General features: G+C 38.0%; 4 protein-coding genes across 32 annotated transcripts; 2 read left to right on the top strand and 2 right to left on the bottom strand.

Moving 5' to 3' along the window:
- Positions 1-601: 601 nt before the first annotated feature.
- LOC111789833 (calmodulin-binding receptor-like cytoplasmic kinase 2) lies at positions 602-3,880 on the bottom strand. The gene is made up of 6 exons (XM_023670536.2): positions 3,509-3,880; positions 2,652-2,884; positions 2,369-2,537; positions 2,196-2,285; positions 1,605-1,900; positions 602-1,198 (listed from the first exon to the last, which is right to left on the bottom strand). The coding sequence occupies exons 1-6, from the start codon at positions 3,834-3,836 to the stop codon at positions 935-937; spliced, it is 1,380 nt and encodes a 459-aa protein (XP_023526304.2). The 5' UTR covers positions 3,837-3,880; the 3' UTR covers positions 602-934.
- Positions 3,881-6,281: 2,401 nt separating this feature from the next.
- On the top strand, positions 6,282-10,075 carry RHB1A (RING-H2 finger B1A). Of its 3 annotated transcripts, none has more exons than XM_023671910.2 (5): positions 6,282-6,610; positions 8,446-8,517; positions 8,613-8,988; positions 9,098-9,207; positions 9,720-10,075. In XM_023671910.2, the coding sequence occupies exons 2-5, from the start codon at positions 8,461-8,463 to the stop codon at positions 9,741-9,743; spliced, it is 567 nt and encodes a 188-aa protein (XP_023527678.2). In that variant the 5' UTR covers positions 6,282-6,610; positions 8,446-8,460; the 3' UTR covers positions 9,744-10,075. The 3 variants fall into 3 exon arrangements, with proteins under 3 accessions (XP_023527678.2, XP_023527676.2, XP_086978834.1); XM_023671908.2 differs by having other exon boundaries at positions 6,283-6,610; positions 8,429-8,517; XM_087122708.1 differs by lacking the exon at positions 6,282-6,610 and having other exon boundaries at positions 6,617-8,517.
- A 783-nt stretch (positions 10,076-10,858) lies between these two features.
- On the top strand, positions 10,859-15,764 carry LOC111790823 (AT-rich interactive domain-containing protein 2). Of its 27 annotated transcripts, none has more exons than XR_015420443.1 (5): positions 10,861-12,541; positions 13,264-13,620; positions 13,722-13,787; positions 13,908-13,987; positions 15,515-15,538. XR_015420443.1 is itself a non-coding variant. In XM_087122700.1 (4 exons), the coding sequence occupies exons 1-3, from the start codon at positions 11,675-11,677 to the stop codon at positions 13,966-13,968; spliced, it is 1,455 nt and encodes a 484-aa protein (XP_086978826.1). In that variant the 5' UTR covers positions 10,861-11,674; the 3' UTR covers positions 13,969-13,987; positions 15,515-15,763. The 27 variants fall into 27 exon arrangements, 17 of the variants coding, with proteins under 17 accessions (XP_023527669.2, XP_023527668.2, XP_086978826.1 ...); XR_015420441.1 differs by lacking the exon at positions 15,515-15,538 and adding an exon at positions 14,263-14,310; XR_015420442.1 differs by lacking the exon at positions 15,515-15,538 and adding an exon at positions 14,263-14,307 and having other exon boundaries at positions 13,905-13,987.
- A 203-nt stretch (positions 15,765-15,967) lies between these two features.
- LOC111789760 (chromatin remodeling ATPase BRAHMA) lies at positions 15,968-27,560 on the bottom strand. Its single transcript, XM_023670440.2, has 14 exons — positions 26,908-27,560; positions 25,159-26,496; positions 23,725-25,050; positions 23,473-23,585; positions 23,124-23,211; positions 22,945-23,031; positions 22,684-22,776; positions 22,516-22,599; positions 22,231-22,434; positions 21,522-21,764; positions 19,870-21,441; positions 19,228-19,773; positions 18,160-18,411; positions 15,968-16,983 (listed from the first exon to the last, which is right to left on the bottom strand). Exons 1-14 carry the CDS (start codon positions 27,070-27,072, stop codon positions 16,321-16,323), a joined length of 6,774 nt encoding a protein of 2,257 aa, XP_023526208.2. The 5' UTR covers positions 27,073-27,560; the 3' UTR covers positions 15,968-16,320.
- Between the last annotated feature and the right edge of the window lie 384 nt (positions 27,561-27,944).

Here is a 27,944-nt window from a genome sequence, read left to right as displayed (position 1 = left end):
ACATAATTTAATAATATAAATTTACATTTAATTTTGATGAAATTTTTTACGATAATAATTAAATCGTTAAAAATTAAATGATTACAAGTTAAATTGTTTAAAAAATTAAAATTACAATAATAAATAATTACAAATACTCTTTTTTTAATTACTAAATTGTTATTTTTTATGAAATTTTAAACACTAAATATAGAAAATAATTGAAATTCTTCCAATAATACATTTAAGAAAATTAAAAATTTGGCTACCAATTCTCAATTAAATTTGGTCTAATTTTAAACGGTCTCCTTCAATCTTCAACTGACATGATCGAAGTCTTTAAATTAAATATATATAATTTTAAAAAGAATAATGATTGTATCTAGGCATGTGGGAGTTGCTCGTGTCTCCAGCCTAAACAGGCGAAAGTTTGACAGAGCAATGTTGTGTGGGGTAGAAAACCTACGGATTGTGAAATTCTTTTCTCGGAGAAGTAATGATTGTATCTAGTGAAAAAGTATCGGCTAACTTTGTGCTAGTAGCGATGGTAAGAAAAGATGCAAGAGAAATAACTAACATCGGTACCGACTTCATAGTGTGAATGGAGAACGAGAACAAGAGATTCGGCAGAAGTTTCTCCATTTGCTAATCAATTTATTAACTATTCAGTCACAAATGATGAACAAAGTCAGAACAGAAACCAATCAATCATCCTCGAGATAGCTAAATACACAAATTTACAAGCAAAAAAGAGTATTATTAGCAGCCTAAATGAAACTAAAGAATGCAGCTAGCACACAAGCCAAACGAATATAATCTCACCAATGAACATAAGAAGAGAAACATACGTTCTGGGAATCTGCTTGCTTCGTGGAATAGAGATTCTAAGAGAGCTTTGTTCTTCATAGGATCAAGAATTCCAAATTTATCATGATTATGAACCAAGATTTGAGTTTCATTTTTCTCTTACCGAGGCACTCCTTTGTGAGTTTGTAGAGAATGAACGGAGATCAGGAGCTGTTAGATCTCTGTGGTCCTTGCGTATGCTCCAAAGTATCTCTGCACATCTCCTCATGCTCGGCCGACTATGCCTCCGGGGAGCCAAGCATTGTAAGGCCAACTCCAGAATCTTTTCCACTGCTGAATGATTTGCAGCTGTTTGCTCTAGATTTGGGTCCAAAATGGTGCTGGCCTCTCCTTCACAAAACTTCTTCATGGCCTACATTTATGTCAACGCAGAGCAGTGTGTGAAGAACAAATGATAATGAGTTCTCACAATGGTACGATCTTATCTAGGTATTCACATGAGCTATTTTTTAGATTCTACTAAAAACTACGTACCAATAGAGAGAGTGTCATTCACCTTTATGTACCTATTGTGGACTATATTCTGTTAAGAACTACCAATCTATACATTGGTATAATATTGTCCACTTTGAGCATAAGCTCTCGTGGCTCTTTTTGGTTTCCCCGAAAGATCTCGTACCAATAGAGATAATATTTCTTAGATCATTTCCTTAATTAACCAATGTGGAACTCCCTCTCAACAATCCTCTAAAGTATTCTCTACGGTTATGATATATGATCCTCAACTAGTAGTGAAATGAAGAGAGAGAAAGGCTCACCCATTTTGGAGTGATCCGCTGGTCAAGTTCTCGTTTGGGTTCTATGGGGCGCCTGCCTGTGACTAATTCAACCAACAAAACACCAAATGAATAGATATCACTCTTTTCAGTCAGTTGGTAAGTTTTGAGATATTCTGGGTCCAAGTAGCCAGCAGTTCCTTTGACTTGAGTGGACACATGGGTCGCATCGCCGTCTGCTGCAAGTCTTGCGAAGCCAAAGTCCGCAACTTTGGCTCTATAATTCTCGGTCAAGAGAATGTTGGAAGACTTTATGTCTCTATGAATGATGGGACGATCTACACACAGCAAGTATAGTCAGGCCAACAAGAACCAGAAGATGTAAGATCAACAGCTATAACGACTCTAGATTTTTAACGAAGATACATTAAGATTTGAGTTTAGAATGTGTTCTTCAATAAACAAGTTTGGAAGAATCATTAGTTGAGCATTTTTCCTTAAAGAACTGTACATGTTTTGTTTTAAAAGTGCCTTTGGCCCATAGAAACACTTTTCAGCCTCCCAAAAGTCATTCCAGACGCGCACTAGGTTCTATATAGTTAAGGTGAGTTGAGCACCAAATCAAATCCATACCTGTATACATATGAAGATACGTTATTGCATGAGCCACATCAGTTGCAATGGCGAGCCTTGTAGCAAGGTCAAGAGTAGTGCCATGGATGCCTGCCATCAAGTTTGGTGATTCAGATAAGAGTACTAAACTGTGTAGTTTAAAGAGAGGATAAAGCTGAAACAAAGTAACTCACATTCTAAGTGCTCTCTGAGTGTCCCATTCGGCACATACTCAACAATGACGATTCTTTCATCTTCATGTTCCAGATATCCATAGAACTTAACCAGATTTAAATGTTCTACTTGTGCAAGTGTTTGGATCTCGCTTTGAAACTCCCCGCCCAAATTATTATCATATACACTCTGCAGAGAAAGAGGTTATGAAAGAAAAAAAAAAATGAATCCACGTTAACAACAATGAACAGAGATGGTGATTGAAAGCAATAAGCCATAAACTGCTTAAGAATCAAATTTAACCTTCTTGGCACGTTTTATTGCCACAAGAACTCCATCAAGTTTCCCCTTGTAGACAGCCCCAAAACCCCCTTGGCCAATTTTTGAAGACGCGGAGAAGTTCTTCGTAGCCTTGCGGATTTCTTCTATGCTGATCCTTAAAGATCCAGGCTCTCGATCATGAGCAGCTAGATTTGAACTGAAGTGGGTTTCTCGCCTAGATCCTTGATTTCTTTTGCTATTATGACTGGAAGCATCTGAATTACAGAGATGTAAAACACACAAATTCATCCTAAGATCACAATCGGAATAAGTGGTTTACTGCTTATTTTCCCTTTGAAAGAGAGAACAATTTGAATCCAGACAGCCTACGAAGACTGAAATTGGTAATTGCAGTTTCTTAACTGACTCAATTTCAGGAACTTCATAAATGATTCGGAAAATCCACTTGTTCCTATCTTCCTCTAGTTATCTAACAAATAAATGATAGAATTTAATGCGCAAAAGACAAAGAGTTTCACATCTCAATGTATCACAAGGTTAAGAAAGCCTCTATCTCAGACAATCTTCGATTAAAAACAGATAAGCGAGTCTTGGAGAATATGTTTTTGCAATTATCAAGAACAGGGAATTTCCAAGTTGAGATAGTGTAGAAAACAAGCAATTAGACTAAAATCTTCACCAAAATTTCAGACGAACATCCACGATCCAAAACCCAACAGAAAAGAGATAACATTAAACAGTAGGTTAACAGCTCTGAAAAGACGCCGCAACGAGACCTATTCATTCATCTTCACTACCAGTTTCTTAAAAGATAAACCAAAAGCTAAGACAGGTAATCCAAGTCGTTCTCATTCCCCAAGCTTAAAATCAAGTATTACCTGAAGAATGACGAAATTCTCTACCAATACCAAAACCCGGCGACGTTTCCTTCTCCGGCGGTGTAAAGCAAGTAATAAAAGCTCCGGCGACGGACCGTGCAGCGGCTTTCACAGGATTAAGTCGGGAACGGGATTCCATACCAGCGGACACATCCGGACTGGGCAAGTAAGAAAGGTAAGGCGATCGACTACCACGGGAGCAGGAGTTCCGCCTCTCACTGACAGAGCTAGAATTCCGCCGCTCACCGCTGGAGCTAGAATACCGCCGCTCCCCGCTGGAGCTAGAATTTCGCCGCTCACCGCCGTGCCACGGACTTGAGCTCGTCATTGGCGCTAACAGAGTAAAACCAACAAGACTCTCAGAAATGGCGGTACCTATTAATGTTATTGTTGAGAAAGTTTAAAAAAAAAAAAAAAATAGAATAGAAAAGAGGTCGACGACGCTAACGTGCGCTAGCGTCAAATTCAAGTTTTATGCTGATTGGTCCGTCAATGCCCTTCTAATGTACGCCGTTAAAGATACCCACGCGCGCCCGCGTGAATGTGTTTGAAAATAAATTTCCTTTCTACTATTATTTGAAAAGTTCTCTTTTTTTTTTTTTTTTTTTTTTTTTTTTTTTTTTTTTAATTCCATCCATCCAAAAAAACACTATTCAATAACATATTATATATATAAACTTTTCCATTTATTTAACAAATAAATTGATTATTTTTTAATTTCAAATTTTAACGTATTAAATTTTTTTATCATTAAAACATATTTATAATTACTAAACTAAAAATTTTCAAATTCTTATAGTAAAAAGACGATATATTATGAAATCATCGAACGGATGCTCAATTTTTTTAAAATGATATAAATTTTGTTATCAAAAGTGGTTGTCCTCTCATCCGAGCAGCTTCAACGAAATAATAACGAAACTTTCTCAGCTGAAATTATTATTTTTTATTATTTATTTTTAACAAAAAAAAAAATAGTTTCAATTATGGCGAAAGAAGGAAGGTGACACTTGGATTATAAGTTAATCAAAGAGGAGATGGTGGGGTTAGGTTGGAGATTGCCAATCACATCTAAATTAATGATTTTAAATTCATAAATCCGATATGACGTGGAAATTTAAAACATTAAATTTTGAATTTAGGATTTATAATTTATTTTCATTTCTCACGTAAAAAAATGAATCTTATGATCGTAAATTTATAGAACTGATTAAGATATTATATATTGATTCGAGCATAATTTAATAAATAAAACATCAATTATCATAAAATAAAAATACAATCCCACGAGTTTTGTTCTCGAGCAAATATCGAGATATCCTATTATTTAAATTCAACTAAATAAATAATTTTGAACGTGATTAAATAATATTTAGGTGATTTAATTATTATAATATTATGATTTTTTCAGTTGGTTTGAGAAGCCCAATGAATTTAATGCGGCCCGTTGAATTTATGAAAATGAGAGGACTTGGCCCTCTACGCAGCTGCAAGGCAATTTGCGGATGATGGCGGGCTGGACATTAAATGCGTCATTTTTTAGATTTTTTTATTTATTATAATTTGAACTAAAATGAATAAAATAATAATATTATTAATTTGGGGACGAAGACTTATTCCTACCCATAATCAACTTAAGTATAGATCAACTTAGAAGACATATATTTTCAACGAAAATGTCAGAGGTTTACCCATAGATCAACTTAAGTATATATCAACTTAGAAGACATATATTTTCAACGAAAATGTCAGAGATTTGAAACATTTACCTTAAATATTTTGTATAGAATTGAAATGTTGTTGTTAGTGGGTATCTTGTTGATAGTTGCCACCGTCTCAGACTTAAATGCCGACTAACGTTCTTTTTCTAAGAATTCTTCCATGTTCAGAGCGTAACGTGTAATTTTTTTTTTTTAAAAAAAACTCCCTTTAAAAAAATTATTGGGTTTCGCTCGATGTTTGAGTTAAACTAAGAAAATGTTTCTAATGAAAAATTACGAGTTTCTATATATCGTTTTAGGCAAATACGGTATTTTTAGTTGCACGAACCACTAACTCAAACATTAAAACATGAATCGAAAACCCTAAGTAGAATTAGTGAGTCGTGCAATAGGCGTCCAATTTGTACGATTCGGGGCCACTTAAGTCAAGCGTTGAAGTGCACCGCACCCATATGATGAATATGAATATAGTTGAACACGATAACATGTCAAAGAAGTCGGGCTATTTTAATAAATTTTAAAGTCGGCCAAATTAAATGCATAATAAAGAAATTATTTGGACGTAGAAAATTTCACAAAAAATTAAATAAAATACGGTTTTATTATTCTCCAAAAATATTAATTATTAATGTTGAATTTTATTATCTATTAATCAGTTAAAAATAAATAAATAAATAAATAATGATATCCTAAAAAAGAAAGACAATATCATGTGCGATAACAGGTTATTGAATTTTGTTTACATAATTAATACAAATTAATAATTTAATTGAAAAGGACCAATCGAAATGATTGAAATCCAGAATTTATATATATTAAATAGATACGTTCCATTTAGTCGGTGATTGTTGACTATAAATGGGTGGTTTTATTTCATAAAGTTTAATTAATTAAAAATAAAATAAAAAAGCAAGCATTAATTATAATTTTAAAAAACTTTATATAATTTAAATATGTTAATTAAAGCATAGTTTAATACATAAAATATATGTCACATCGAGAATATAAAATATTATCTAACATATAACAAAAACAGTATTGCATTTCATTCACTTCATGAACACTGCTTTCTGTTGTGGTAGGTCCAAGGAGAAAAGCTGTTCATTTTTTCTTTTTCTTTTTCTTTTTGTCCATTTCGTTATGATTTTTTCTCAACGTAATTTCGATTGTCGCGTCTGTTCGTATCGATTTTAGAGACACAAGCGGTATTCAAAAACTTTTGATTAAATTCAGCACAATAATTAGTAACCGAGAGAGCTGTATGGCAAATCGGCGTCCTCAATCAGCTCTTGAAAGCGACTCGCGTGGATTGAAGTTGCAGCCCAAAATTGCACTGCTCAGAACAGGCGTTAATTTCTTCCTCAGACGATTCTCTTAATCGGTTCGTTTCGATTTCATCGCATTTGTTCTTGATCATTTCGTTTTTCCGATTCGTTTTGAGCTTTTGCGTTTTTGTTAATGCTGTTGCTGATGATTCTGTGATCTGAGTTTTGTTTTGCTGATTAGCGTTTTGAATTTCTGTTGGATAGTGGATTTCTTCATCGTTCTTGATTGGAGTTATTAGTATTATCATTATTCAAACCTATGATCTTAGTTGTGTTGAACTAAGAAGAACATGTTGGGTTGTTGATGATCAAATGGTTTTTGTTTCCTTGGGGGTTGTAAGCAGCTGGGGATTAGAAAGAGATTTAGAGGGGATTTAAGAACTTTTCTGGAGCTCTAGCTATGGCGGTGGAAGCAAAAATGTAAAGGGTTCATTGGTTTTTAAATTTTGTTCTGTACTTTTAATGGCTGCCTTTGAAACGTCCTTTCTGTTCATTTGAGCGAAACATGAGATGTTTCTCCGTGTTTCTTTTCTTTGTTAGTCAGTGGGAAAGTGAGTTCTCAACGCCTTGTTGTTTACATTCATTAATTTTTATCAAATCAAAGTCTAATGGACACAATATTTATGATATAATTCAAGTTGATTTGAAGTACTTTTGCATCTTGTCTATGTGTTCATTATGAAGCATTCAGTGGTTATTTGTAGTATGGGTTGGATTTGGCTCAACTGTATGAAGTTTAAATCCCGCTAAGCGAGGACGGTACCTAATCGGGTTCGTTACTCGTGCTGCTAAGATTTTTAGTAGTTATGTGCAATTTGGCTCTTTGATTGTGAAGTCTAGTTCATTTGAGGTATTCATTCGTGTTTATATCTCACCATATCGCCAACTATTTTTTGAAGCTCGATCTCTCCCCTGGATGAACCATATAGCCAAGAGAAACCATGAACTAAAATAGAAGAACTTGCTCCACCCATGAGTAAATATTTCGTAGTAGCCTCATTAAACCGTACATCTTTCTTGGTATATCCAGATAATAGAGGAATACATAGAGTTGAACATAGTAAAATAAGAAAGTGAAAGATTTCGTTACGGTGAGATATATGGTGGTTGTGGGAAGTATGGCTAGAGTTCCTCCTTTCTACATCCAAAACTATTTGCCCAAACCAATATGCAGTTACGAATATATTGTGGTTGTTTTTAGAATCTCGAGTCGTGAGAATTAGCTTTGTTCATTAACCAAACATTTTGGAAGCCATAATCGTTGTCTCCTTCCACATTGATGAAATAGAATTTTGCTTGTTGATCTTCAAGTTATAGACTGGTTTCCCTGTCTCCTTTCTTGGAGAAGAATTTTCAGCTGCATATGTTACAATGTTGTGACTGTCTAAGCCCACAACTAATAGATATTGTCCTCTTTCGGGCTTCCCTTCAAGGTTTTAAAATATGTTAACTAGAGAGAGGTTTTCACACCCTTATAAGGAATGCTTCGGTCCCCTCTCCAACTGATGTGGGATCTCACAATCCACTCCCTTGGAGGCCAGTGTCCTCATTGACACACTACCCAGTGTCTAGCTCTGATACCATTTGTAACCGCCCAAGTCTACCGCTATCAGATATTGTCTCTTTTGGGATTTTCCTTTCGGGCTTTCTCTCTAAGTTTTAAACCGTGTCAACTAGGGAGAGGTTTCCACACCCTTATAAGGAATGCTTCGTTCCCCTCTCCAACCGACGTGGGATCTCACAATGCCTCAGTTATTCTTCTACGTTTGCATCTGTGTTTACTGTCAATCTGTATTAGTTCTTTGTCCTTACCGTCTGTTCTCGAAGTTTGTGCACAACATTAGGCCATATAACAGGAAACCATGTTCTAACAGCTGCTGGGTTGGATCAGAGAAATCATTAAAGAATGGGAGGCTGCTGCTGTTCGACCCGAAAATCGGATGGAACTCCAGCATACTACTATGTTAGTTCATTTTCCTTTCCACACGATCACGAACCATTATTGCACCTGTTCTCTTTAGGCCAATACTAAGATCCAAAATTCACTCCTTTCTGCAGTGCCCGCTGTCTATGGAGGAGCGTGAGTCATCCGAAATTCATGGTGGCTCAGCCTCCATTCTCCTCGGTGCAGGACATGATTTGAACCTGGATTTGTCGATACCGAACACTTACCGAGCCCCTCCGACACCTCTCCCGTATGATGCAGCTTTGAAATGTCCACAACTGAAAGATCTCAACTCTTTTAAAGAAACAAAATGTGGATGCAGTTTTAAAACTTCATCAGCATTGAAAACTGTTGGGGAACTGGATTGTAAGTTCCAAGACAGCCCTTTGCTCGGAGGCCCTCCACGGAAACTCGATCATTCCAAGTCGAAAGGCAATACTCCTACTCCGGTCACCGAAGAAGAGGATGTCTGTCCCATTTGTCTTGAAGGTGAGTTGCATTGGCATCTATAGAAACTGATACTCTTCTGCATATCATTCTTCTTTTCACTTATCAAATCACCAATTCATGTTTGTTTAACATTGTGTCTCCTATGTAGAGTATGGTTCTGAACATCCAGAAATTATCACACAATGCAAGCATCACTTTCACCTCGCTTGCCTTCTCGAGTGGACTGAAAGAAGCAATGCCTGTCCTATCTGCGACAAGGTTTGTTATAACGAGTTACGAGTATGTTGACAGAATTCGAATCTCGATCTTGCTAGCTATAACAGCCCAAGCTCACCGCTAGCAGATATTGTCCTCTTTGAGCTTTCCCTTTTGGGTTTCCCCTCAAGGTTTTTAAAATGCGTTTGCCAAGAAGAGATTTTCACACCCTTATAAGGAATGCTTCATTCCCCATGAGATCTCACAATCTACCTCCCTTTCTAGCCCAACGTCCTCGCTGACACACCGGCCCGTGACTGGTTCTGGTACAATTTGTAACACCTCACGGTTTTAAAAACACATTTTATAACCTTGAGGGAAAGTCTAGAAGGGAAAGTCTAGAAGGGAAAGTCCAAAGAGGACAATATTTGTTAGCGGTGGGCTTGGCACGTTACAAGCACTGTCCATCATTTACGTTGCCATGGATGACAATTTCCGAGTTCTAACTTTAACCTGACTGTTTCCGATTCGTTCTTCCAAAGCTGATAAAACTTTTTGCTCGATTTTTTATGCAGGAGACGATATTTGAGCTACCTTGAGTCTGCAGAAATGAGAAACTTCTGTAGTCCTTAAAATTCAAGCTCGAGCTCAGTTCATCACTGCGTTCAATTACAGGTTCATTTTCAAAACCATGGCTGTACAGATAAGTTGATTGCTTCATAGCTGCAAGTTCGAGATATGAATTGTCGTAGGCAGTCGATTCGATACATAGGCCGAGGAAGAAATAATGGTCTGGTTCCTCATGTTGTTGGATGTTCATGCATATTCATTCTTTTTTTCAATATTTGATCATCAATTCTGATGGAAGTGGAACTCTTGTAAGATTCATACATGTCTTTCTCATTTCTATCTAGCTTTATGATCTCTCCAACTTTGTGCAGTTTTTAGATACGTTTAAATATACCATACACTTTTATATTGAAATCTAACACTGTATCTGAATAAGAATTTTAGTCTTGATACTTCATATATGAAAATTTAGAGTAGAAATTGAATTATTAGTTTGAAATTTTAACTGATATAGGTGTCTTTAGCCCTTTACGTATCCTTATCAGCTTCACGGTTTTAAACACGTTAAATAGGGAGAGGTTTCCACACCTTATAAGGAATGTTTTGTTCCATCTTCAACTCAATTCTTTCAATAAATAGTATCGGACTCAAACATCGAACAGTGTGCCAGGAAGGACGCTGGACTCACAAGGGGGTGGATTGTGAAATTCCACATTGGTTAGAGAGGAAGCCGAAACATTTTTTATAAGGGTGTGGAAACCTTTCTAGGAGACACGTTTAAAATTGTGAGGCTAACGACGATACGTAACGGGCCAAAGCAAACAATATCTACTAGCGGTGAGCTTGGACTATTACAATTTTGAATGTCACTTGGATGTCACCTGACCGATCTAATTCAACCTACACATTAGTAACGGTTGAAATGTTGGTAAAATTCATTATTTTTTAAAATTACAATCTTATCCTCGACATTTCATAAACTTTTTAGAATATTATCGAGAAATTTTATCAATATATCAAAGTAGAATTATAATATTTAGAAAGTATGAAGGCTACTTTTGAAATTATTTGCAAAATTATAAGTGCATTTTTTAAAATTTAGCGAAAGTGAAATACTAGGGTAGTTGAACTAAAAATTAGGGATTAACGTATGCTTATAAACCTTGAGGAAAAAGATCCATTTCTTTTAATACAAAGATACCGTTCCTTGTTTGATTCCGAATCTCATCTCTTTCTTCCTTGTTCCTTCTACTCAGCTTCGGAGTTCCGTCGCCGGACAGAGTTCCGAACTTCGAAGAAGATAACCGGAGGTTCTGATAAGCGCCGCCGATTCTAGGAGCTCATCGTGCAAATACGATTTACGAGGCTGAACTCCTATGGTATCCTCTAACGATCTTGACGTACGAAATCAATCAATCTAGAGCGATTCAAATAATCGTGTATTAGTATTTAGTAATAAAAGAGACGAAGCGCGGGAGATCATTTTATTCTGGTTCCGGAATTCGATGTTCTTGATCTCATTGTTAATCTCTTCCCGCCAAAAAGTTTTGGTTATCCGAAAATTTACCTGTGGATATATACTTTTATTCCTAGTCCACAAATCTTCCGTCTCGTAGTCTTTTTGCTGCATTACGATTTTTTTTTCCCCTCTTTTATCGTTCGAAGGAAAATTTATATTTGTTTTTAGAACTCGAACCATCAACAATCAATGTTGTGATGGTTAATGGGGCTGCAATAGGTTTTGCGAGGATCTTTGGGAAAGCTTATAGCAAGTTGTCGACGAACTAGGATGTTTTCAGAGTATCGCCTATTGACTCAGATAGTGCGATAAGATTTATTGTTGATGTTTAGTTTAAAATGCGTCCTGAAATTCGGTCGAGGATGAATTTGACTGGTTTGAATGTATGAAAGGGACCCTTGTGTACTAAGGCAGTTTTGGGTCTCAAGACTCTGAACTAAAATGACTTTAGACGAGCAAAATTTCGATTTGTTTAAGCTATTTGTGGCTGTACGAGATAAGGGTGGTTATAATGTTGTATCGAGGAAGGATCTGTGGGACCTGGTAGCAGAAGAATCTGGTTTAGGTTCTATCATCTCCTCCACGGTGAAAGTGCTGTACGTTGAGTATTTGAATGTTTTAGAGAGATTTCTTGAAAGGGTTGTTGAGGATAGAGACTCCACAAATAGTTGCAGCAGTAATGGAGACAGTACGGGCTTCGGACTCAATTGCTCGCCGCTGGATATTCAGTCTTTGAAGAAGACCAATGATTTGCAGGACTCAAATTTTTCTGTATGTGATGATAGGATTGTGGTTCCAAAGACTGATACGGACAATTATACTGCTGGTTGTGGGGAAACCTTTTGCCAATCAAATAAGAGCAAGTCGGACATTCATGACACAAGTGACTTGTATGAAGATGAAGACTTTAGCCTGGAATTAGCATCCAATGTGGACGAGAATTTTGATGACATTGAGAAATCTCATAGTCTAAACATTCAGAAATATGAAAATGCATTAGTGGACGGAGTAGAAAGCAATGTGGAGTTCCCTTACGACTGCAGAAAGTGTGATGGTTATGATTCTGATAACAAACAAGGAATATCAGTCGAGGAACATAATTTTAGCCATGAGAAAAAGTGTGAGTCCATGTTAGGAATGTTGAATTGGATCGCAGAAATTGCAAAGAATCCATGTAACCCTGTTATTGGGTTATTACCTGAGCGTTCGGAGTGGAAGTCAAGCGCAGATGAAGAGATCTGTAAGCAAGTTCTTCTGATTCGAGAGGCAATGTTCCTGCAAGGACATATTAATTCTTATGCTGTGCAGGTATATTTCTATGAACACTTGATCTTGCAAAAATTATTCACATGAATATTATTCCATCCTACTTATAATCGTAACATTCAGTCTGAAACCATTTTGTAAAAGAGATATCAACATGTCGCATGTATAGTGCTGTGCACTCCCTTGCTTGATACTTCAAAATGTGAGTATACAGTTCAATGCGCTAGTGCTTGCTGTCTGTGTCTATTGCAGCTCTACAAGCACTTGGTTCGTTTTATACTTGTGAAAAATAGCCACGAAACAACCTGTTGTGTAGTTTTTCAGGATGATAGCATGGGTTCTTCCTTTCATGTTCTTGAAATAATTGTTGGCACATTTATTTAGTGCCTCATCTGTTTTCTGCATTGGTAGATGTAAAGGTTATTATATAGGCTTACCATGGTTCTTTGTTCGGGTTTCGGTTTTATGGATAATCTTGTCTACTTGATGCAGCACCATTACATTCTCTGCTTATTGTGCTAGATCGCAAATAATGTTCTGTGTGACTAGGAATATGCAAGTTTATGAAATACACTGTTAGTATTTGAATCTTTTTTCTGCAGTTTAGCATTCTCCATGTTTTCAGTATGACAATATGGGTTAAGATGCTTATGTTCTTCAAAGAATGCTTAAAAATTGAAAACTTGGCTACAATTTCCGATCTCTTTAGCGTGTAGTTAATGCATGGTAATGTTATTTAAGCGTTCGTCTTATTATAATATCAGGGCATACATCAAGGCTCCAGTTACAAGCTAAGAAAGAGGACAAAATCTGGGAAAGTATTTCCTTATGGGATGAGTAGTGCTCAAAGTTTTGTACTGAGGACGGGCAACCGACTAGACCAAGAAATTCTTGTAACAACTGATTCCTGGATGCCAGTTTACATGGGGACATCTGCCTCAAAGCAAATACGTTTAGGGCCAAAGTTTCAAGTTGAAGTACCAGAATGGAGTGGTATAACATCTGGAAGCGACTCTAAGTGGTTGGGGACACTGGTTTGGCCTTCGGATAATGATAGCCAAGCATATCGCCATGAAGACAATCTCGTTGGGAAGGGGCGGGAAGATTCGTGTAAATGTCAGGTACGCGGTTCCCCTAAATGCACTCAATATCATATTCTAGAGAAAAGATTGAAAGTTAAGATGGAAATAGGCTATGCATTCTATAACTGGAAATTCGATAGAATGGGGGAGGAAGTAAGACTTCATTGGACCGGGAAAGAGGAGCGTAAGTTTAAAAGTGCGGTGAGGTGTAGTTCTGAATCTTTTAAGCAGTCTTTCAGGGATCAAATTTCCAAGTTTTTCCCTTATAAAAGCAGAGAAGACATAGTATGCTACTACTTTAATGTCTTCATATTGCATCGCAGAAGATTTCAGAACAGATTCACTCCAGATAACATTTGCAGTGATGATGAACTGGAATCTAAGTAGTCGGAAAAAAACCTCATTGGTAAGTCTATAACTGTGTAGAGATGGGAAAATCAGGATATTTTTCTCTTTTCTTTTCCTTGGTTTCATATACATATTTGTTCAGTTACGGGTTGATCAGTGCATAATCTGTATATTTGGGAAATAATAGCTGGACGAGATTCATGTAGTTAGTTTTGGGCCTTCTGAAGTGTTTTGTGCTTTCATACAACCCCTTCATATTCCTAGTTGCAACATCAAGGAACATGTTCATCTTCTTTTTTTAGCCTCAAATCCTTTTTCATTGGCCCCTTGTAGTGCCTGAAGAACATCCAATTCTTGACAGTGTAGAAGTTTTTGCCCAATATACTCAAACCATAGGATGCACACCTCCTACCTTCAACTGGAAGGGGTATGTTTTTTGCTTGCTGGGGAGAGGTTTGGATGTCTTTTGATACAGTTTCAAGGAAATATTGTTTGACAAGCTTGTTACTAAGAAACCTAGGTGGGTTTTGTTAAGTCACTCATCAATTTCATTAGATTTTATGTGTATTTAGATTACCCAAATGCTTTCCTTTTAGAGCTTTGGAACCCAAATGCTTGTGGAGGTTGGAAAAAACTAGTGGTTTTGGACTTTTCTTGCTAATGAATGTGATATTAGCATGAAAAAACTAATATGTAAAGTTACATTTCCTATCAAAATTGAACGAGATATCCTAAAATGGAAATTTTGCCCCATGGTTTCAGTTGATGCATTCCCTTTGATTCATATAATTCTTTTAGTTTGAATTAAATAGCTTGTTTGATGAGATTTCTTAGAAGAATTGGTAATGTTTTTTTTTTTTTTAAATTTTTTTAATTTTTTTTAATTTTTTTTTAATTTTTTATTTTTAAATCGTAAAAAAACTAAAAAATCTTAAATAAATAATTTACTCAGAATAAAGAAAGAAAGAAAGAAAGTTGAGTATTTTTTTTTTTTTTTTTTTTAAAACATCATGAATTGTGATTAAATTTGGTTGTAATTCACAAAAATTTCAATTGATGATGAATTTTGGTTGGAGTTTGCTCTCCCCTCTCTTAATGGTAACTATAGATACCATCAAAAGTGAACCACCGATAAGTTGCTGTCGTTTCCAGCTTTACTTCAACGTTGGTTGGTTAATCTGGTGAAACAATCTCACACTAAAACTAAAGATTTACTCGAAAAGTAAAAAACCAACTAAAACAACTTTCGAACTCGATGTAAGAAATGTTTAGAATATATTGTATTTTAAAATAATAAAGATAAAATCGAACATCTTCATTTTCAAAAAGTTGAGAAGCCTGATCTAAGTAGGAACAAGGTTTAAGTCTACTGATATGTTAGGATGCATCAGCTACATATATCATTGCACTTCCACTTGACACCTATCGTGATGATAAATGACTCATCTCGTGGATGCATCACGTAGGATGCATCAGCTGCATACATCATTGCACTTCCACTTGACACCTATCATGATGATAAATGACTCATCTCGCTGTGACCTTCTCTTGAATTCTCAAAACTTCTGTCGCTCCATCCCTGCAGGGGCAGAGAACCCATCGCTGTCTCGGCTGTGCTATTAGAGGCTCTGGAGAAGTCGGAATAGGAGAGCACTCATCTTCGGGTGGGCTTACTACTTAGATGCTTTCAACAGTTATTCGCTCCGCACTTGGCTACCCAGAACTATGGGCACAATATTAAAGTACAAGGTTGATTCATCTCAAACCAAATAAAAAAACAAATGAACGGGGATATCTTTAAAAATAATCCCGAAACCCTCTCCCTCCATCCCTTTGTCAAAAATCTAGAGCTAGGCTTTTATATACTGGTGTGTGCACGTGCGTGTGTACGTGCGTGTGTATATATATATATATATATATATATATATATATATATAGATTAGACATATTTGCAAAGATAAGTAAAAGAAATGAATGAATATAAAAGGCTAGAAAGAAAAAACATGGCAAGAAAATGAGAGGAAAAGAAAACTAGAGAAAGATGAAGGAGAATGTGTTGCCAATACAAATTTTCTTTTCAATATTTGAGCCAAAGAAACAGAGTTGATATCAATAGGCATAATTGAATACAACAGTAACTTTGAAGGCTATATATATAGCCAGAGAAATACACAAAGATCTAACTATAAGATGTAAACATGTATTTCAATAATATAAAACATGAGAGGATCTCTCTATATATATGATGCATTGAAGAGCAAAGACCTACAATATTAACAGCACGAGCTATCTGCACCTTTACAAAAACGACGATAGGGGTCACCTACCCGGTATCCTCATCGCTTGAGCTCGATATTAAATCTCTATTATTCATATACTAACCTAAGAGAGTCAGATATGGCTGGGCCTCCTCTTTCCTGCATCTGTTCTTAATCTCTTCACAGGATTTGCCCAACTCACAGGTCCGCCGCCGCCCCCGCCGCCCCCTTTAGCAGATTGAGGCTGGTTGGGCCATCCTTGAGAATGTGAAGAGGGGTGAGATTGTTTGCTGTCTTTGGATACTGAACCGGGACCTGGACTTCTAATGCCACGGGCAACGCTAGGCGGCGAGACCGGGCCGCCAGATGCAGTCCTCGGCTTGACTATTGATTTTTCCCTGTCTTTTCTTTTCTTCTTGCAGATAACTAGCTCCCCAGGATGAGTAAGAACTGGGGGTTCTTCTGTTTCATATTGATCCTTACTTCCACTTCCGCTGCCAAATCTTGATTCTTTCTGTGCCAACAAGTGACCTCTGGTGGCCCTTGTTTCTTCCCCAGACATAGGTCCACGCTGCAGTGATTTCCGAGGCGGGCCTGAGTCGGCGTCCATATCATTTATCATCTTCTGTCTTTTGGTTTGGCTGACAGGTCTCTCCCTCAAAGAAGCAGCAGCAGCAGAAGACCCCGGGCTAGAGAAAGGCAGAGCGTTCCGAGCTTCTCGAAAATCCGTGTCTGGAAATGCAATCTTCAGAATATCAAAGAAGAGGTCATGAACTTTTTTGGCCTCAACTCTAACCTGCACATCAAAGGGACACACAATTTCAAATCTTACTTGCAGGAGAATAAAAGAACTGAAAGATACAAGTAAATACATATTATGTTACATCTTATGACGAACCAAACACTGAAATCAATGCCAAAATAATATCCAGTGATAGCTTATCTCAAGGCTGAACAACAGACTTTTCTAGTCTTCGCAAATATTGATCAAGAAACTGCAGTATCGGGGCTTGATAATGTGAGATCCCACGACGGTTGGAGAGGAAAACAAAACATTCTTTATAAGGACGTGGAAACCTCTCCCTAACAAACGCGTTTTAAAAACCTTGAGGAGAAGCTCGAAAGGGAAAGCCCAAAGAGGACAATATCTACTAGCGGGCTTAGGTCGTTACAGTTGGAATCAGAGCTAGACACTGGACGATGTGCCAGCAAGGAGGCTGAGCTCTGAAGGGGGTAGACACGAGGTGCGAGCAAGGATGCTGGACCCCGAAAGGGGTGGATTTGGGGGTCCACGTCGATTGTAGAAGGGAATGAGTGCCAGTGAGGACGCTGGGCCCCTAAAGAAGGTGGATTGTGAGATCCCACATCGGTTGGGGAGGAGAACAAAACATTCTTTATAAGGATGTGAAAACCACTCCCTAGCGGATGCGTTTTAGAAACCTTGAAGGGAAACTCGAAAGAGAGCTCAAAGAGGACAATATTTGCTAGTAGTGAGCTTGGGTCGTTACACACAAAGTAGCATATCAACCATATTTCTTTGAGTTTATGGTGATTACCAAAAATCTAAGCATACCAAAGCTCGTGAACATGGAAAAGAGTGGGTTAGTAGCCATTAGCCAAGAACGATAGACATCCTGATCAAAACGAAAACGAAACCAAAAACGACAAACCCACTCTTCAGCATGATTCAACTATTACGTTCAGAAAGTTACATTAAAACCATATATACACACATATATGAACGAGAATAGGAGGATTGATCAAGTATGCCCTCTAAATAAAATGCCAAAGAAGATAGAAAAAGACAATCCAATAGCTAGAACTACAGTTGGGTGAGCAATGGAGAGCAGGAAAAGTAATGATGTTTGACATAGTTTTATGGGTTTTATTTAGATATCGTCCATTTAAGTCTCAGAACGTATAAAAGCGGCTTTGTCCAAATAGAAGCAAAGCTAAACAATTAAAATCATACCTCATATGAAAACCCATAAAACTGCATAGCACCCTTCAACATGAACTGAACATCAAACACCAACTCCATAACTCCATTGTACTCTAATCTGTCTATACGTTGATCGATCTTCCGTAGATCCAAAATGTTATTACTAACTCCACTTGGTACGCTAGAGTTCTGGATCCGTTTCCACAAATCTGTTAACAACGGCACAATTTGATGCCCTTCCTTGTCGATTCTACTCTGAAGCTTGCTGATAACATTCTTGCACTGAAAAATATTACAAATTCAGGTAAGCTCAAATTAACAACCATAAAAACTTAGAAAAGGGTCAAGTTCATCCTAAGATGCAACAATTTCGTACTAAATGTTGTAATATAATAATTAAATGCATGAAACTAAGTTTTCTCAGCGACCGCACTTGATATTTTTATGAAAAAGCAATCGCTAAGGATACTTTCATTACGAAAGGATCGAATTATTCCACCCGAGTTGAACACACTGTTAGATATTGATGCCCCAAAAACACACAAAACAAAGATATACAAATGAGAAAAAAAAAAAAAAGAACAATACGATCGTGCATCTCTAAGTGAGCAAACGTTTCATTGTCCACCCCAAAAAAATGAAGGCTTGCGGCGAAACCAAATGCCTAGGAGACCCCATGTGAGATCCACATCGGTTGGGGAAGAGAACAAAACATTCTTTGAAAGGGGGTGGTTTGTGAGATCCCATATAGGTTGGATAGGAGAACAAAACATTCTTTATAAGGGTGTGGAAACCTCTCCCTAGCAGACGCGTTTTAAAAACCTTGAGGAGAAGCTCGAAAGAGAAAGCTCAAAGAGGACAATATCTGCTATTGGTAGGCTTGGGCCGTGAAAGAAGAGAACAGGGGCAGAATTTGTGTAAGCTTCAATTTGGAAAAAAATAAGATTAAATCGGATAGTCGAGTAAGATGTATTAAGAATAAAAAAATGCACACAGTACTCTTGCTGAAGGTAGACATGAAAGAAGTTAAGGAAGAATATAAACAAGCAATCACATCCTTCGAAGAGGATGTCTATATAATAAACTTATTGGACGTACCCTCCTCTGGATTATGTCTGGCATCTTAGAACCAAAAGCTGAATTTCCACCAACATTCGATGGTTTGCCATCCCCACTTTCTCTAGAGTGTTCAACGGCATCTTCCGTGGATCCAGTCAAAGAATTTAATCTGCTAGGTTTAGGAGAAGAGTGAAATTTTGATGTAGGACCCGTCTTTCTAGCAGACAAATTACGCCGAGTCTTTGAAGATGATTCGTTTTGTTCATGCTTCAAGGAATTAGAATCTCCATATAGTTTAGCCTCAGGATCATTCTTAAATTTGGTAAATTTATGATCTGCTAGAAACGGAGAAGGAGACGAAGAATCTCCATATTGAAGAGATTGTGTTTCGCTATATATCTTCTCTTCCCGCCTTTCCGCAGGAGGGCGTGGCCTAAGCCTAAGACTCCTTTTACGTTTTATCTTGGGTTGCAGTACCTGCTCCTCTTCGCCATCTTCACGATCATGAATCCAACTTTCTGATAGTTGGTTCTCCATATGAGAGTCGCCAGATATTGCAATTTCCCCTTCCTCTAGTTCATCAGGCTGAAAAGGAGTTAAAAAGCAAAATAAAAGGCGTAAATATACGACAAGTGCCAACGTTCCATCATCAAACCACTAGTATAAAAGAGAATAATTTACCAGTCTCTTTGAGAGGGAACTTGGCCTGGCATCTAAGGTAGACAAGAAGCCAAATTTCTGAGAAGAAACGGGCGACATCAACTGTGTCAACCTTCGACTGCTGGAAGAGGAGCCGGAAGAGCCAGCTTCTTCAAGCAAATGATTATTTCTAGCGATATCTGACGCCCGAGGATAATCATACCTAGCATCACGACCTGCACCATCTTCAATCTGATCCTGGGTAAGTTGTGTCACCTCAATACCTCTACTGAATTCATCATCTTCAAATTCTGCAATTTCTCCCTCTTCTTCCTGTACAGAGTACCCATTTCTCTCATCGGAACTTGCTTCTGAGAACTCTCCATTATCGTCATCCATTTCCTTGTAATTGGGGATCTTTTTACCCTTTGGTCGGCCTCTTTTTCTTTCGGTTCTGAGGGACGACTCAGAGCCAAGTTCACTGGACTCCAAGCCATAACCACCACCAAACAATATATTTTTTGAAGGTCTTTTTGATAAATTAGCAATGGCAGTATTCACTTCTCTTGTACTTGCTCGAATCCACTTCGGTACCTGGTCATACCTTGTCATTTCCTCGGTCCAATCAAGTTCTTCATCCATTTGATCAAACAGTTCAACCTCCTCTTCACTTCTAGCAATCATTCGATTCACCTCCTGAAGTGACGGTACATCATGAAGAGTTTCTTGATATCGCTCTTCATCGTGCAACAATGTCTCTAAAGTCAGGCGCCTTTCTTCATGTGTTGTTCTCTGGTCAAAACGCCCAGCATTGATGACCTCATCTGCCATATCTATCTTATATTGCTGAATGTTATTCCTTATAAGACTCTCGATGGATCCCATATATCGATCCTTGCCAGCAAAATCATCTTCTAAATCACCAGACCCGCCACTTCTTAGTTCATCTTCTTTCTGATGACTAGAGATTTTGTCAACTACTGCTTCCATGTAGATGACTTTGACTTCTCTTGTTTGTCCAATACGGTGAGCTCTAGCAACAGCTTGCTCCTCATTTTTTGGGTTAGGATCAGGGTCATAAATAATAACCGTGTCAGCAGACTGAAGATTAAGACCACGACCTGCAGCTCGTATACTTAGTAAGAATATAAAGCAGACAGAATCAGGACTATTGAAGTCCACTATGGCAGATTCACGATCCTCCAAACTAGTCGTTCCATCAATTCTTCTATACATGAGTCGTCGCCATTGCAAGTATTCCTCTAATATATCAAGTAATTTTGTCATTGTACTAAAAAGAAGTACTCTATGCCCTGTTTTCTGAAGTTTTATAAGGATCCTATCCAGGATCCACAGTTTTCCACATGATCTTACAAGGAAGTCCTTGGATAAGTCACCATAATATGGATAGTTGAGCAAAGGGTGGTTACAAGTTTTCCTTAGTTCCATGCATCTATTATTTAATGTTTTATATACCTTTGGTTGGTAATTCGGATTTTTTTGAACTCTCAGTTTCTCGTCTTCCGGATCAACACGAAGAGTGCCAGTGGACTTGATCCAGTCATATATAGCACTCTGAAAGGCAGACATCCTACACCTCAACACTATGGAAACCTGAATTTCAACATGGATGTCATTTTTAGAATGGTGAAACAAGGATGTCATTAGTTGACCAAATGAAATGAAAGTCATACCTTTGGTGGAAGTGATCCTTCAACATCTTCAACACGACGACGGAGCATAAAAGGTTCAAGAATTTGATGAAGTCGGTGGATAATAATAATTTTCTTTTCTGTCTCAAGCCAATCATCTTCAACATTCTGGGTAGGGCCTTCCTTCTGAAAGGGTTTCGAGAACCAATCATGAAAAGCTTTTCGATTATCAAACACTTCTGGAAGAAGCAGATTAAGCAGCGACCATAGTTCCTTCAAATCATTCTGCAAAAAAAGATTTAGGAAATGTTCGCTCATTAAAAAAAGTGAATGAATAAATCAGAGACAAGACAGTACCCCAAATAACATGCTCGCTTCTCCGTCAAGTTGAATTGGGTCTTACAAACATTTCTAGATTACAAAACTAAAACTTCTTGATGCGGAACAAGTAGCTGGACAATTAAGCTATGTTGTGGAAGGTAAAAGAATCACAAGGTAATGCCTTATTTGACCAGAAAATGTTGATGTGGTACACGACCGACTCTCAAATAATATCTAAAACATGTTCGTTTTCCTAATCATATTTCTAGGCCACAGGGAAGTCATCAATAGTAGAAACAATCCAAAGCAGCATAGCCACACACCCAAAAGATCCAAATAATTCAATCATTGATCATTATTGACTCTAGGCATACTAGAAAAGGCTGCTACTGATAAACATGATGCCATGAAGTCTAATGTCTAGGCAAACCTGTAATGGCGTCCCAGTTAGGAGCAGACGCCTCTGGCATTTGTACCTATCAAGGTCACGAGCTAGAACTGATTCCCTATCCTTCATTCTTTGGGCTTCATCAATTATAATATACTTCCAATCAATTTTTGACAGCTTTGAGCGATCATACATGATAAACTCATAAGTCGTCACGAGAACGTTAAATTTCAAGGCACAAACCTCCTGTACAACATGATGCAGTGAAGAAATCTCAGTCACTTGACACCTCAATTATAAAGAAATAAGAAAGAAAACATCTCTTACTTGTGAAAATAATTTTGACCGTTCATCCTTCCCACCAACATAATAAATGCATGATACAGATGGTAGCCATGTATGGAGCTCACTCTGCAAGATTTTCATTTTCGAATTCCCATGTCATAAGTAAGCTCTTACTTGTAGTTGCCAAATGGTAAAAATAATTTGACTGACCTTCCAGTTGACCAAAACAGCATTGGGGACAATTATGAGATGAGGGCCATTGTTCCCTTTAAATTCCATCAAATAAGCAATCAAGGCCATTACCTGCAGAAGAAAGGAAGAGAAAAATGTACCAGAAAAAGTTCTTATTAAGCATAGCCGGCATACGTAAAGTTACCCCACACTACAAAGGACATAATATGTTCTCACTTCCACAGTAACATTTTACAAAATTTCCAAATGAGTTACAAGCACCTAACAAATGGGAAGTACCTGCACCGTCTTCCCAAGGCCCATCTCATCGGCCAAGATTCCATTTAATTTATTGTTATACAGTGAAAGCATCCATTGTAACCCAACCTACAACATAACATAAATTAGTAAGACTAATCGAGAAAGATAAAAGATGCACTGAAATCCTAGAAAGAACAATTCTAATTATCGTGCCCTACAAGCTGATAGTCTCTCAAGGTTCCAGCCCGTAACATTGAGGGTTGCCTCGCGATTCTCTCATTCACAGCATGAGCAAGGTTATAGTACCTGACAAAACGTAAAAGCCAGGTGAAAATATTTGACACGAACAGCCCAGAAACTATAAGTGCTCTTTATCCAGAACCGGTTAGATAAAGGTTCTTTAGTACGATGGCATTCAAATGAAATGGGACCTCTTTAGATCCAGAAAAAGGAAGAAGATCAGAGAAAAAAGCTGAACTTGATACAAAACTGAAGCACAGAACCTCAGCAGCCAACCAAGCATTCTATTACAGTGTGAACCATACTAACATAAATTATTGAACTTACTTGTTCACATATGAACTATCCCTCGGAGCATTCATTTCCATAAAACGGTTTCTTATCATAACTTCCTCTCCTGCACAAGCAGATGCCGACCTAACTTCTTCTTCTGAAAGACCCTAATTCAACAAACAAGAACGCACAATTCATTGGAAACTACCAAACCAGCAAGTTCTATAGAACAAAGTATCGTAGTTTCTCACAAGTTATAGGCACTAAAAAGAAATACAAAGTGACCATCAAAAAGAGACTACTTGCCTGCAATCGGGCAGCAGCTGCAGCAATCTTTGCGGCCTCTGCCACCTCCTGTTGACTCTTGGCTGCTGTTATTTTGCTTCCTAGCTTATGAAGATATTCTTCCGTCTGAGTCAAAAATGAGGTCAGAACAGAATATCTTTCAGCAGCATCACCAGGCATGCTTGTCTGCTGCTCCAACAACATTTCTCTATATCTTTCAACATCATTGTTCTTTAAAGCCTCCATCCTTCTGTTTCTATCATCATCTTTTCTTTTCGAAAACTCCCTCATCATTCTCTCATGATATTTGGCAACTCCTCTATTACGTGCAGTGCGAGCATCACGGATGGCCCAATGAGCCTCTAGAAGTTTTTTACGCCACAGAAAGACAGATTTCAGTTGCTTTTCTCTCATGGCTTTCTGAGAGGCTTGTACTTGTCGAGTTAGCTCCATACGTTGGCGTTCACATAGGCGCACAAACTTCCTATAGGGCCTATCAGGCATTGCCATTATCTCTTGCTGCTGTTGATCAATTTCATCCCTTAGGCGTGCCTGTAGATCTAAAAGTCGAAGCTTCTTTTCTTCAATTTGCAATCGTACTACCAAATCGGGTCGGATTCTTTTCTGCTCTAAGTTGACAGCCAGTAACCCACCAATCTTCTTTAAATTTTCTTTCCTTTTCTTATTAATAACTTCCAGACCTTCCTCAAAGAGAAGATCTTTGACATCATAAGCCAATGTTAAATTATTATTGTTATTAACTGCCATTGCTGAACCAAACGAGTCATGCTTCCTAGTGAAGTATGGGAAGTCAAAAAGGGGTCCATGATACTTCCTAGCAGCGCCAACATCTTTTGACTGGGGTGGAGTACTAGGTGGGGCCGGTTTCTTAGCTTGTGTAACATCTGGTACAGCAGCTTGGTTTGCAATAGCCTTTCCCCTTTCTACTGGAAAATCACTTTTAGCAGGAGGCTTTTGACAACCATGATCAATTTCCTGATCTGATTTAACAGAGACTGCTGCCTGTTGCTCATCATTTCCGGAAGATCCCAAAGGAACTGTTTCCTTCATTGCAAGGGGCATAGGTTGCACATCCATAGTTGGCATCTTTGATTTTTCGTCTCCAGTTGAAACTTCCTCTCTTGGAAATCTATGCCTGGTACTCGATGCAAGAGACAGGGAGTCCTTTTCAGTAACCTCCCCACTCCCCGTTTCTTCCATAATCTTCCCAGATGGTTTATCCTGACTAGTACCTCCAGGAGGTAGAAATTGCTGCTGCAGTTGCACATCCAGAGGTGGTGGAGCAATAGCCCTTAGAAGCTCTTGTGGCAGTGTACCTTCTCCTTTCTGTCATGAAAAGAACATAAACAACACCATCCATCCGAAGATGAACCAAAAGGATCTGTCACTAAACTAGCAATTAAAAATAAACAGAAAAAGAAGAAGAGAGAATACCTTCAGCCGCCTAAATGCTAGAATTTGGGCTTTTAAGACATGCAATTGATGTTTGGTGAAACCAAATTTCTGTTGTTCTGTCTGATTAGAGTGTCCACCTTGTGGTAAGGTTGAACTGCTAGGACCCGCATCACTAGGAGGAAGAGCAGTCTGTGGAGAGGATCGATTCACCTGCCTGACATACTGTGTTTGCAAATTCTCTGGGCTATTTAACGATGTTTTTACTTGAAGTGGACGTTCAGTGCTTTGGTTCACATTCCCAGATGATTCAGAAGAATGTACTGGAGGTATTGTATTCCCAGAAACTGGTATTCTAGAAGGTAATTGGTTTTCCATGCCAGGAACGCTGAACTGCTGCATGCTGGCATGGCTAGTGTTATTAACAGCACTGGCATTCATGTTTTGACCAAAAGGGCTTGTTGAAGCTATCTGCCTGGCTTTCGTGCTGCTTGACTGTCCCGATACATCACTCAATGAATTAGCATGGGCAGAAGCCTCTTTCCCAGCAAACGGAGAATTGGTCTGCTGTTTGGAGACAGAAGCAGGAGATAACTGTGATCCCATATTGTTTTCATTTCCTTTTTGATGAGGAACCATTCTAGACTGTATCAGTGGAAGAATCTGTGAAACCAAGTTTGCATTTCCAGGTAGTGAAAGATCAATATTGCGTTCTAGAGCCCATGCTTGCATAGCCTGCATCTGGGCCATAGCAAGCTGGTTGTTTGCCATGTTAGGGATTCCCGGTTGAGCTTGTGGTGCCTGCATAGACCTGGTCATATTCACAGGCATCAAATTGCCCATGGCAGGAAACTGATTAGAAGATTTTGGATCGCCTCTCTGATCAGAAGTTGATGGTTGTCCCTGCTCCATTTGTTTTTCACCGCGTACAAAATGATCTGCTGAGTTTTTAGATAAAGATGTCGATGCTTGATTAGACACCTGAGCCGGAATAAGTTCCTGAATTTTCTGATTTCCAATTCGCATCTCCTGATCCTTAAGAGAGCGAGGGCTCATAATTCCCATTTTAGCCTGATGCTGCGATTGCATAGCCATCGCAGACTTCTGCTGAGCAGCCAAGGCATATTGCAGATATGCTTGATGCATAGGATGATTCATTGCTTGCTGCTCAAGTCCTTGGCTCCTGTTTTGGCTCTCCTGAGAGGAACTATGATGCTGTTGAGCCATATCCATGAATTTTCTCGCTTGCTGAGGCAAATGCGACGAACCGGGTGACTGAGGAAAGTTGTTCCCAACTAATACTCCTTGGAGACCACCAGCTTGATAAGATAGAAGGGCTTCATTTCCATCAGATTTTCTGAGTAATTGTTGTTGTAGCGACTGAATAACATAATCAAAATTGTCAGACACATCAAATTTCAGTAAAATATAAACAAAATCACAAAGCCCCAGCTTGGCTTAGATGCTTGATCACCATGTGCACAAACTTAATTAAAGCTACAAACATCCATTGATGCAAATGAAGAACAATAAGCCAATAAAATTCCCAATTGATTGATTCAGTAAAATAACGAGCTAATAAATCCACTCCAATCCCATTACGAGAAGCTGCTTATGGAGTAGCAACAATGCAGCACAGCCAATCAAAATTAACTAATCGAGTTCACAATTCACTTACACCCCCAAGACTGGGAAACGGTGGCCAAGCCATAATACCAAAAGAGCTCAACTCAATTTCCAGCATTTCGTCGAACATCATAAGAGCAACATAAAGAAATTGAACAACTTTACCTGCCTAGACGCTAGCTGCTGCTGCTGCTGCATTGAATCAAAGCCCAAATGCGGCGTTGACACCGCCGACGACGATGACGACGGCGACGCCGCAGCTGATGTCGATGCCGCCCGTCCGGCCGGAAACCCCGGATTCCGGAGGGGGCCACCCCCACCCGATTGCATGCAAAATTATACCAAAATTAAAACTATCAACACCGCTTCCTTCTACTTCTATTACCAACAACCCCAAACACGAAACTTCCCCTCTTTTCTCTCACTCCAGTTTTCTTTTTTTTTTTTTCTTTTTTTTTTTTTTTTTTTAGAAAAAAAGACAAAACTGAAAATAAAACAGGAAAGTTCAATAAATCAAAATCCCTTGAAAATTCAACGGAAACCCTATATATACCCTCCGATCCTCATGTTCAAAACCCTTCATCCAAACACAAAGAAGAATCGGGTAAGAAAAGAAAAAAAATAAAAAATGCGAGAATTTTGGAAAATGACCAACCGGATCGGACTTAGGGCTCAACCAGTGAAGCTCAGTTGACGCAATCAGTGATTTTGCAATTTTCCCCCAAAGCGTTAAAAATTCTTTTCTTTTTTTCTTTCCGATTTTTCAATCTCTCTTTTTCTCTCTCTATCTCTATCTCAACGACGGTAACGGAGTTTATGGCTTTATGCGGAAGAACGTGGTTCGAATCCCTCCAAGCCATGTTTTCACAGTTCCATTCATTTTACTTTTCTATTGCAAATTGCCCCCCAGACCTCTCGTATTTACAGGAATGGCCCTTGTTTCCATTGCCCATTTTGAGGTTATTATTTAATTCTTTATTAACTCTAAATTATAAAAAATACTATTTTTATTTCTATTAATTTTTAAGCTATTGTTAATATTTTATTTTAAAAATATTTCAAAAGTTATATTAATATATTTTAAATTTTTCTTTATTTAAAAATATTTTTATAGAATTATTTATTCGAGAGTGCTATTGAATAAATAAAAACGCTATTATACATAGATTTATGACTTAGAAATTCATTGTTATAAGACTTAT

Source organism: Cucurbita pepo, chromosome 3 (genome assembly GCF_057944985.1).
Source record: "Cucurbita pepo subsp. pepo isolate OVF chromosome 3, ASM5794498v1, whole genome shotgun sequence".
Lineage (NCBI taxonomy): Eukaryota > Viridiplantae > Streptophyta > Magnoliopsida > Cucurbitales > Cucurbitaceae > Cucurbita > Cucurbita pepo.
This window is presented reverse-complemented; position numbering and strand designations above follow the sequence as displayed.

What these genes read in the sequence shown, in the direction of transcription:
- LOC111789833 (XM_023670536.2), bottom strand. Translation starts at nt 3,836, where the DNA reads ATGACGAGCTCAAGTCCGTGGCACGGCGGTGAGCGGCGAAATTCTAGC. An exon ending in AGAATTTCGTCATTCTTCAG is followed by an intron (nt 2,885 to 3,508) that starts GTAATACTTGAT and finishes TCTGTAATTCAG; the next exon opens with ATGCTTCCAGTCATAATAGC. An exon ending in ACTCAGAGAGCACTTAGAAT is followed by an intron (nt 2,286 to 2,368) that starts GTGAGTTACTTT and finishes ACTTGATGGCAG; the next exon opens with GCATCCATGGCACTACTCTT.
- RHB1A (XM_023671910.2), top strand. Translation starts at nt 8,461, where the DNA reads ATGGGAGGCTGCTGCTGTTCGACCCGAAAATCGGATGGAACTCCAGCA. An exon ending in GAACTCCAGCATACTACTAT is followed by an intron (nt 8,518 to 8,612) that starts GTTAGTTCATTT and finishes TCCTTTCTGCAG; the next exon opens with TGCCCGCTGTCTATGGAGGA. An exon ending in CTGTCCCATTTGTCTTGAAG is followed by an intron (nt 8,989 to 9,097) that starts GTGAGTTGCATT and finishes TCTCCTATGTAG; the next exon opens with AGTATGGTTCTGAACATCCA.
- LOC111790823 (XM_023671896.2), top strand. Translation starts at nt 11,675, where the DNA reads ATGACTTTAGACGAGCAAAATTTCGATTTGTTTAAGCTATTTGTGGCT. An exon ending in TTAATTCTTATGCTGTGCAG is followed by an intron (nt 12,542 to 13,263) that starts GTATATTTCTAT and finishes TTATAATATCAG; the next exon opens with GGCATACATCAAGGCTCCAG.
- LOC111789760 (XM_023670440.2), bottom strand. Translation starts at nt 27,072, where the DNA reads ATGCAATCGGGTGGGGGTGGCCCCCTCCGGAATCCGGGGTTTCCGGCC. An exon ending in GGTCAAAATTATTTTCACAA is followed by an intron (nt 22,435 to 22,515) that starts GTAAGAGATGTT and finishes CATGTTGTACAG; the next exon opens with GAGGTTTGTGCCTTGAAATT. An exon ending in CAGACATAATCCAGAGGAGG is followed by an intron (nt 18,412 to 19,227) that starts GTACGTCCAATA and finishes AATATTTTTCAG; the next exon opens with TGCAAGAATGTTATCAGCAA.